Source organism: Oncorhynchus masou, chromosome 32, assembly GCF_036934945.1.
Source record: "Oncorhynchus masou masou isolate Uvic2021 chromosome 32, UVic_Omas_1.1, whole genome shotgun sequence".
NCBI classification, from domain to species: Eukaryota; Metazoa; Chordata; class Actinopteri; order Salmoniformes; family Salmonidae; genus Oncorhynchus; species Oncorhynchus masou.
This window is the reverse complement of record NC_088243.1, coordinates 70,060,725-70,070,556: the sequence shown is the minus strand read 5'-3', so window position 1 is coordinate 70,070,556 and position 9,832 is coordinate 70,060,725. Positions and strand designations below refer to the sequence as shown.

Genomic DNA, 9,832 nt, shown 5'->3' with positions numbered 1-9,832 from the left:
TAATGACGACCTGCAAAAGTGGCTATGCTACTAAAAGCAAGCTGTACAACTGTCATGTACCGCAAGATGGCGCAAATGTATTTCCATTTTATTAGGCAAGTCAGTGATGAGCAAATTCTTATTTTCAATGACGGCCTAGGAACAGTGAGTTCCTAGCCTTGTTCAGGGGCAGAACGACATTTTAGCTTGTTCGCTCGGGGATTCGATCTTGCAACCTTTCGGCTACTAGTCTAACGCACTAACCACTAGGCTACCTGCCTGCTACATGAAGTAACATCTTCTGACATGGTCTAATAGTGTGCTTTAATGTACCCAAGTAACCCAACTATGTTTTCCTATCTAAAGTATTTTGGTTTACTGTCAAAAGTTATGGTTTACAACGTATTTTCAACGTATAGAAAGGACATGGAAAAGAATAAAACATAGAAAGAAGGGTGGAAGGAAGGACTCATCTTTAAAATATTCGAATGGGGCCTTCGGGTTCGGAGCCTGCCGTATTTCGTTCGAAACTGTCGCATGCATGTCGCAAGTTGACGTCACTTGCTGCCTATAAACTGCGAAACAGGCGTGGGGAGACTATTGAATTGAAATACATGTTATTGGATTTTTGTTCATCAAAGTCAATCATCAAGCAAAAATAATAGACTTGTCTAGGTAGAGAAGAACACAGTAAACGCGACCAACGAGGATGTTTAAGAAGTAGGTATTACGCATGATTTCCCTAGCTAACTCGCTATCTACATGACCAGGCAGCTAGTAGGCTAACTATAGCCACTTAGCTAGCTAACTATAACATGTTCTTAGTCTTCCAAATAGACTTATCAACTGATAACTCTTGATTAGCTTTCATTTGAATGAAGGGTCAAACTAACATGAATGTGTTACTATTGTCTCGTTTCAGATTTGATGAGAAGGAAAATGTTTCCAACTGTATTCAGCTGAAGACCTCTGTAATCAAAGGCATCAAAAACCAGCTGTTGGACCAGTTTCCAGACATTGAGTCATGGCTCAACCATATCATGCCAAAAAAGGACCCTGTCAAAATAGTGCGATGGTAAGTCAAGAAGATAATATTTTCCCCCTTATCAGTGGCCGTGTTCGAGACTATGTACAGTCAATGGTTTCAGATCAGCATGTCCACGATGCACCTCTCTGATTGAGGGGTTGGGTTAAATGCGGAAGACACATTTCAGTTGAATACATTCAATTGGACAACTGACTAGGTATCCCCCTTTCCCAGTGTGGGTAAATGTTGACCGACTGACTGATCTACAAATAATAATTAGTAGTTATTTATGATCATGCAAGGTGATTAGTTGATCAGTCAGTCACAAGTCACCTGCACTGTCTGCTGCAATGTCGAACAAGTCCATTGTATTTGGAATATTTGTTGACATCAGTTTTACTAGGCCAAGGTGGACTGTGAAGGAGTGTAGTCTAGCCTACTCCTTACCATCCAAGGCCCTTAAGTTATGTCTAGAGGCAAATTGACTCTGGCATCCAAAACAGTCTGATACTCCATATAAATGTGAATGGATTCTCAATTGCAATTTGGTTCAAGAAATACAAGGCCCTCTACTTTCATATCACATCAAAATAATTTTACAAATGCAAAAAACACTTATTCTACATTTTAACTGTTGCAGCCAACAGTATTTAAAAAAAAACTTTCAACACTTTTCTAGCTTCCTTCTTCCGTTACACACAGGTGTTCGGAGATGCTGGATATCTATTTAGAAATGGTGTCGGGATTGTTGTACACATTGGCCGCGTTGCATGCTTCGGCTGAGAACCCAAGAGGGCTGGGTATTGCCCCCCCCTTGGGTGAACAAGAGAAGAGTTTGACATGTTGTTTTGTGTTCCGTCCTCCAACCTGCAGCCATGAACACATTGAAATCTTGACGGTGAATGGAGAATTGCTCTTCTTCAGACAAAGAGAAGGACCGTTCTACCCAACCCTCCGACTGCTGCATAAGTGTAAGACCTCTGCTCTTTTTGATGTGCAGGTGTCTGATGAATTGCTGTGTTGCAGTGTACTGTTCAGTAAGTTTCTCTGTTCATATTTTACAGACCCCTTTATTCTTCCACACCAACAAGTAGACAAAGGGGCCATCAAGTTTGTCTTAAGTGGAGCCAATATCATGTGTCCTGGATTGACGTCCCCAGGCGCCAAACTCTACCCCTCGGCCTCAGAAACAGTAGTTGTATCCTTCCTATGACCGATTATGCTGATCATTTATGTTCAGTACAACATCTTACTGGGCTGTATTCTCAGTGTCTAATAGTGAAAGTGTTTATTTAGGATCTGGCCCCCATCCATGTAATCATATTCATTGTGATCATGATGATGCTTTCAGAAACTAGGAGGTCCAAGTTCCTGTTGGAAATGGCTTACCACTAGATCGGCCCTCAAGTTGGAGTTCCAAGTGGGAAACTCAGAGCAGCATTTTGATACCAGAGTGTGAGTCACTGACCTTTCAACTCTCTGACCAAAATATGGTAAAACAAGGCCATTTACAACCTTGTGTGTATAATGTTGCAGTTTGACCCATACATGTTCTTACACATTTTTACCTTCTGAACACACCGTTATGTCAGCTTGTAATGATGTCATACACCAGCATTGGTGTTTTTGACACTTCCTGTTAGTATCAAGTGCATGTGAGATGGTGTTTCCTTGACAATTGGTTTCAGGCCATAATGGCGGAGGGCAAGCAACATGCCCTTTGTGTCGGAGTCATGAAGATGTCTGCAGAAGACATGTAAGTATCACATGTGCTTTTTCCTATTTGGGTCTTTCTATAATCTAGGGTACCAGGGAGGATTTCCTACACTGAACAACTTGTTTCAGCTGTTGAAAGTTATTGATAATAATCTGCAAAAAATCTTCATGTCATTACATTAATATAAGGGGGCATAGCCATATTCAATCAAATTCATGAGTTGATGTTTAAGCCTTTATCATGGTTGGTGTCTTGATGGATTTTTCCCAAAATTGAGCAGCATGCAACATTACTTTTCTGACCTTTCATTTAAGATGGCGTTATCATGTATGAAGCATTCATCAGTTAAATTAGACATTGAACTTGAACCCTTTAAGAATCCTGGATCTAGCTGTCAGACAGTTTTGTATTTTTTTTGTATAGAGCTCTCAGAAATGCAGTGCAGCTGTTGTGGTGGAAAACCACTCAGAAGGCAGTCAGATCTCATTCTAAAAAGCTTTATTACAAGCATGCATGCAAGGTAAAAACCAATTCGACTCGCTCTTAGATTTCAGACATTTATACAGACCCAGGATGGGAGGGGTGATTTCAGACATTTATACAGACCCAGGATGGGAGGGATGTTGCACATGTCCTTTGAATGAGCCTGTTACTTCTGCTTATCAATAGATGGATTGTTTCACAGGAAGTTAGAACACAGTAGTTTAGAAACAGACTGGTTATATTTAGGGATGCGCCGATATTACATTTTTGGCGGATACCCGATTGTTTTCCTTGCCAATAAACTTAATACCGATAAGGCCTTTAAAATAGTCTAGTACAGTTAACTATAACACACACGGACCAAAAAGTTTTGTTGGCATTTACATATGTCCCCATTACCTGTAAAACAATCGAAACCCATTTATTTTACTTATTTGCTGGGTTTCGTTGTTCATTTGTTCAGTCTTTTCATTCTCAACCAGGATTTCAACAATGTCAAGCAGTGAAGTTTCAGCTCTGTCTGTCCGTGGCCTCTTCTGTCATGGGTCCTCTTCCTCGGTGCGCACTGTGTCCATTTCCATCTTGTCCAGCTGTGTCTAACATTTCACATGAACCCTGTTTGTCTGCATCGAAGTAGCGGCCCTTGTCCCTAGCATCGAAAAAGGTGGCGACACAGTAAAGCAGGTCAGAGAGAATGCCACCGAATCGCTTGTTCACAGCCTCTAGTAGAGTACTTTTTTTTACTTTTCCACGGTCTGTGTCTGCAGTTTTGTTGTGCAGGTGTTTCACTGCCATGACACGTCTGCTGCAGACACAGTTTGAGCTTAATTCTCCAGTCAGTTGTTCGAATGTAGTTAGGAGTGTTCATGTTTCAAACATGTTCTCAAATGCCATTGAAATGGCAGCAGCGGTATGAGAACCAGCACATTCTTGAGCCTGCAGTACGGCTTTCCTTAGTATGAAATCCTCGTCGACCCACTGTGCTGTCAAACTCATAATGCTTATGGGGCTGGCGTCGCTGGTCCAAATGTCAGTCGTGAAGCTAATAGCAGTGACGCCCATAGCAAGTAGCTCATGGATGCTGTGTAACTCTGGTAGGGCAGCATCTGAAAAATAGCGCCTACTTGGTAGTGTGTACCGGGGCTCGAGGTGCTCAACCAGTCGGCGAAAGCCAACATCCACGACAGAGCACAGATGATTGTCATTATCTTGGCATTAATCGATTTCGCCTTTGAGTTGTCTCGCTGAAATGTTCTTACTCTTTCAAATGACTGCTGGACTTGAACTTGTTTAGTTGTCGGAAGTGTGGCAAGTTTTTTTTTCTGCTTTGGTTCTAAGTAGTCGCTGAACGTCTGGGGGGGGATGCACTTTCAAATGGGTGATTAGGTTTGTGGTATTGAAATATTTCACTTTTTCCCTCTGGAAATAATAGCAGCACAAACGTTACATATGGCCTTTTTGTTAGTTTCCTTTGAAACTTGAAAATAGATCCACACAGCAGACATTGTGGGCCAGGTTAAAAATGCTGTGTTGCACATCTAGCGCTGTATTTTTCATGCCGTCATCTACCTACATTATATAGGTATTCATGTCAGCTTTGACATCGGTTTTGCACAACAGCGTTAAACTAGACAGATCCAATGCTGACATTTTGTAGCTAATATCGGCCGATTCCGATCTGCTTACCAATATATTGCGCATCCCTAGTTATATTACAAAAGGGCAACTTGAAACAGTGCGATTTGAGCATATCAGGGAACAGAGCAACCTTACAGACAAGATGAGGAACAGAATGACCTGTCCCTTCTACAGGTCATATAAGATAACAAATCAAAATGTACTCTGCCACAATCTCCCCTTTTTATGGTATCTCAGCATAACTAGTCCTGGTGCTCTGTAAACCAGGGGTTTCAGACTTCCCTGTCTGGGGGGAAATGGCATTTCAGTCATAAGAATGTTCTGTCCCTCTTCTTCCAGATAGGTTAACATTATTGCTCACACTTTGCGTGAGAATCCGTTTGACACAAAAGGCACATACATGTTACCAGCCAATGAAAACGTATAAAACAGAATAACAAAGGAACAGATGTTACGGCATTGATAAGCTCACCATCTTCCCAGGAGAAAAGGCTCTCAGAAAGAGTCACCTTAACTTAAACTCATACGGTCATTAACATGGTTCTAAAATAATTATGCATTGATACTTGGATGCGCATTTGGTGTCCAGCTGATTTATTTAAGTGTGATATTTTCTCACATCTGATCCAGGAAGGAATTTTCAGCTGTTGTTAGAGCGCATTTAATGTTTGAGGAATGTCCAGAATGTGTCTCATTCATTACACCAGTGAAGACAGTTGTGCCCTGGATCCACATTGGTTCTAATATCCCAAGATTGAACTGCGAAAGCCTCAAGGTAATGAGTTCCTTTACATATGTTTTTGCGCCTCAGATTGGACACTGAGTCTACTGTGCAGAATTCTATAGGATAGACTATTGCACAACACCCAGCGCTTTTCCTATTAATTATTCTGGATATATAGTGCATTCGCAAAGTATTCAGACCCCTTGACTTTTCACATTTTGTTACGTTACAGCCTTGTTATAAAATGTATTCGATTTTTTTCCCCCCCTTATCTACACACAATACCCCATAATGACAAAGCAAAAACATTTTTTTAGAAATTTTAGCCAAATTATACACTTTTTAATACATTTACATAATTATTCAGACCATTTACTCAGTGCTTTGTTGAAGCACCTTTGGCATCGATTACAGCCTTGAGTCTTGGGTATTATGCTTCAAGCTTGGCACACCTATATTTGCAGAGTTTCGCAGATCCTCAAGCTCTATCAGGTTGGATGGGGAGCGTCACTGCACAGCTATTTTCAGGTCTCTCCAGAGTTGTTAGATTGGGTTCAAGTCCAGGTTCTAGCTGGGCCACTCGGACATTGTTACTTGTCCCGATGCCACTCCTGCGTTGTCTTGGCTGTGTGCTTAGGGTCGTTGTCCTGTTGGAAGGTGAACCTTTGCCCCAGTCTGAGGTCCTGAGCTCTGCTCTGGAGCAGGCTTTCATCAAGGATCGCTCTGTATTTTGCTCCATTCATCTTTCTCCTTGATCCTGACTAGTCTCAGTCCCGCCGCTGAAAAACATCCCTGCAGCATGATGCTGCCACCATGTTTCACCATTGGGATGGTGCCAGGTTTCCTCCAGACGTGATGCTTTGCATTCAGGCCAAAGAGTTCAATCTTGGTTTCATCAGACCAGAAAATCTTGTTTTTCATGGTCTGATTCCTTTAGGTGCATTTTTGCAAACTCCAAGCGGGCTTCCGTCTGGCCACTCTACCATAAAGGCCTAATTGGTAGAGGAAGAACCTTCCAGAAGGACAACCATCTCCACAGAGGAACTCTAAAGCTCTGTCAGTGACCATCGGGTTCTTGGTCACCTCCCTGACCCAAGTCCCTTCTCCCCCGATTGCTCAATTTGGCTGGGCGGCCAGCTCTAGGAAGAGTTTTGGTGGTTCCAACTGTGTTCTTGGGGACCTTTTTTAATGCTGCAGACATTTGTTGGTAGCCTTCCCCAGATCTGTGCCTCGACAATCCTGTCTGAGCTCTACCTACAATTCTTTCGACGCCATGGCTTGCTTTTTACTCTGACATGCACTGTCAACTGTGGGACATATATAGACAGTTGTGCCTTTCCAAATCATGCCCAATCAATTGAAATTACCACAGGTGGACTCCAATCAAGTTTTAGAAACATCAAGTATGATCAAAACAGGATGCACCGGAGTTCAATCAAGTCTTATCAAAGGGTCTGAATACTTATGTAAATAAGGTATGTTTTATTTGTAATACATTAGCAAATGTCTAAACCTGTTTTCGCTTTGTCATTATGGGCTATTGTGTGTAGATTGAGAGGGGAGGGATATTTAGAATAAGGCTGTAACGTAACAAAATATGGAATAAGTCAAGGAAAACTGAAAACACTGTAAATAACATTTCATAGCCCCGTGGGCGTATTCACAATATGATCTGGTAATGAAATAACATGAAACAGTGGTGGAAAAAGTACCCAACTGTCATACTTGACCGTATTAAATGGCTCATGTAAAAGTCACCCAGTAACATTCGACTTAAAAGTATTTGGTTTAAAATATACTTAAGTATCAAAAGTAAAAGTATAAATAATTTAATAACCAGATGGCACCATTTTATTTATTTATGGAAAGCCACAAACTAAGCATGTGTGTTTAGTGAGTCCGCCAGATCAGTCAGTAAGGATGACCAGGGATGTTCGGTTGATAAGTGCGTGAATTGGACTATTTTCCTGTCCTGCTAAGCATTCAAAATGTACCCAGTACTTTTGGGTGTCAAGGCAAATGTATGGAGTAAAATGTACAATATTTTAAGGAATGTTGAAAAGTAAAATATAAATAGTTAAGTACAGATACCCCCTCAAAAAACAACTTAGGTAGAAATACATTTTATTTTCCTTGTTACACCTGCAATTTTAAACAATACAAGGGGCTTGAAAGTAGCCAACTTGAATTGGAGCTCAGAATTTCAAGTAGACTGCTGGTATAGGCCGAGCTTGAAAATCAAATATTGACCTTAATTTGGTGTTTGAAAAGTCCTTGTAATTATTGTAGCCAATTTGTAAGTTCTGCTCCCATATAATTATCAGTGATTTCAGTTTTGATCTGTTTTTGTGAGCGATGTGGCCAGTTGTTTGTTTCCCGCTGCTTCAATTGAAGGGTGAAGCCCTACTCTGTTGTGGTAAAACCACGTGCGGTTATTGAGGACGACAACATCTGTTGGCTTTCGATACAAATCCTTCCATTATGTGTGCCTGCGTTGGCCACAGACTACAGAAAGATCGCCATGCATCCAGTCTATTTAGTTGGGCAATGTCCACAATATTCTCACATTTTAGAAATTAATCATTTGAATATCAATGCATTGCAGAGGCCTAAAAATACATTCTTATTTTTGGTATGTTGTTTCATTAGTCTATGGTTGCTATCTAATAGTTGCAACATTTTGTATCATATGTGACAGAATTCTATATTTTGAAAGTTCCATATCTTAAACCTGATTGCTGACATCTTTATATATTTTGGCAGTATATCAACAATGGACTAAAAGTTTTTGGGTGGAGTTTAAGTGGTAATGGCCTACCTTTGACACTATGCTTTTTCTTTGGGGGGGGGGGGGGTCTATATTAGGCCCTATAAACAAATGACAATTAGGTTCTCGAAAAAGTCCCTGAATTTGACTTGCCAATGTATGTGTACTCTACTTAAAGGATGTGTAGTCCAAGGTCTATGTTGTATAGGTGGAGTTATGGGCCACTTTGCATATTTACTTTTATTCCTCTAAAGTACACATGTGGAACTGCATAAAACATTTTCTTTCAAACCATTTTGAAATGTTGATCAGTCACACATTGGCCCCCTTATTTATAGAAAGACCCATTTACACCGCATAAATGTACTTGTATGTGTACCCAGTGCAGGCTGAGGGGAGGAAGGCTCATAATGGCTGGAACAGAGCAAATGGAGTGGCCTCAAACATATGGAAACTATTCCGCTCCAGCCATTAACGAGCCCATCCTCCCCAATTAAGGTGCCACCAACCTCCTTGTGTGTATACTACTGTACTTTTGTAAACTTGCCTAATGCTCATTCCACTTCACTTTTTTTGTGAGCAGAGAGAAAGTCAACAAGGGAGTAGGAGTTGAAACTGTTCACTATCTTAATGATGGACTGTGGCACATGAAGACGTATAAGTGAGATGTCTTCACCAACCCCCCTGGACAACGTGAAGCTCTTGACAGTGAGGCTGCCAGTCAATTGTTTACACCAATGGACTTAGCTGTGTAACTAGCTGGAGGCTTTGAACCAATCCCCAATTAATGCACAAATAAAAACCTGCATTCAAGATATTTTCCCCTTTTCACAGCCTTTACATTTCATGGTTTCTTTGCCAATGTCATTGGGATTCACTTGCTACCAGGAGCAAAACATTTTAAATGGATTGTAGATCATAGTACCACGTATATGCTGTTACATGGATTTATGATAAATAAAATCTCTTTAGTGAATTGGAGGCTAACTGAAGATAAACTCCTAAAATAAATAAAAATGGTCATATTCAACATTTCAGGTGTTGTTATGTATGAGAAAACAAGCAATCTAGCTGACACTTGTCCATATGAAATCTATTCCAGGGTGTACAATGACGCTTGATGGGGCATGAATACAGGCGTGTTTTTAAACGTGTGCGCATTTCTCAGAAATTGTTAAAAAGGGGTGTGGCAGATTTCAAAAGGCTTCAGCGATAGGGAGCCAAGAGGATACAGTTGTCCACTTCTCCTCGATAGCACACCTGCTTATTAACAAATTCACACTCCTACATATGTCGGCCCCTTTTCGGGTCACAAAGCAGACTTTCTCCCAATTGAGAACCACCTATTGGTTGTTGGATACAGCCGTGGTCCTGTTCTGACAGCATTGGGAAGTCGGTAGAGAAGATGTGATCCGGAAATAAGTTGTCTCCTTGCATGGTCTCGACTGAAAAGCAGACTTGGCCTTGGAAAAACCTGTCATACCTGCTTTCCAATCT

The 9,832-nt window shown here is 41.0% G+C and overlaps 1 protein-coding gene across 2 annotated transcripts; it reads left to right on the top strand.

Annotated features, from left to right (window-relative positions):
* Window positions 1–507: 507 nt before the first annotated feature.
* On the top strand, window positions 508–9,365 carry mcts1 (MCTS1 re-initiation and release factor). 2 transcript variants are annotated; one of them, XM_064954997.1, is made up of 6 exons: window positions 508–699; window positions 902–1,054; window positions 1,880–1,977; window positions 2,071–2,204; window positions 2,695–2,762; window positions 5,475–8,342. In XM_064954997.1, exons 1-6 carry the CDS (start codon window positions 689–691, stop codon window positions 5,665–5,667), a joined length of 657 nt encoding a protein of 218 aa, XP_064811069.1. In that variant the 5' UTR covers window positions 508–688; the 3' UTR covers window positions 5,668–8,342. The 2 variants fall into 2 exon arrangements, with proteins under 2 accessions (XP_064811069.1, XP_064811070.1); XM_064954998.1 differs by lacking the exon at window positions 5,475–8,342 and adding an exon at window positions 8,919–9,365 and having other exon boundaries at window positions 512–699.
* The last annotated feature ends 467 nt before the right edge of the window (window positions 9,366–9,832 follow it).

What these genes read in the sequence shown, in the direction of transcription:
- mcts1 (XM_064954997.1), top strand. An exon ending in CGGCCTCAGAAACAGTAGTT is followed by an intron (nt 2,205 to 2,694) that starts GTATCCTTCCTA and finishes AATTGGTTTCAG; the next exon opens with GCCATAATGGCGGAGGGCAA. An exon ending in AAGATGTCTGCAGAAGACAT is followed by an intron (nt 2,763 to 5,474) that starts GTAAGTATCACA and finishes CATCTGATCCAG; the next exon opens with GAAGGAATTTTCAGCTGTTG.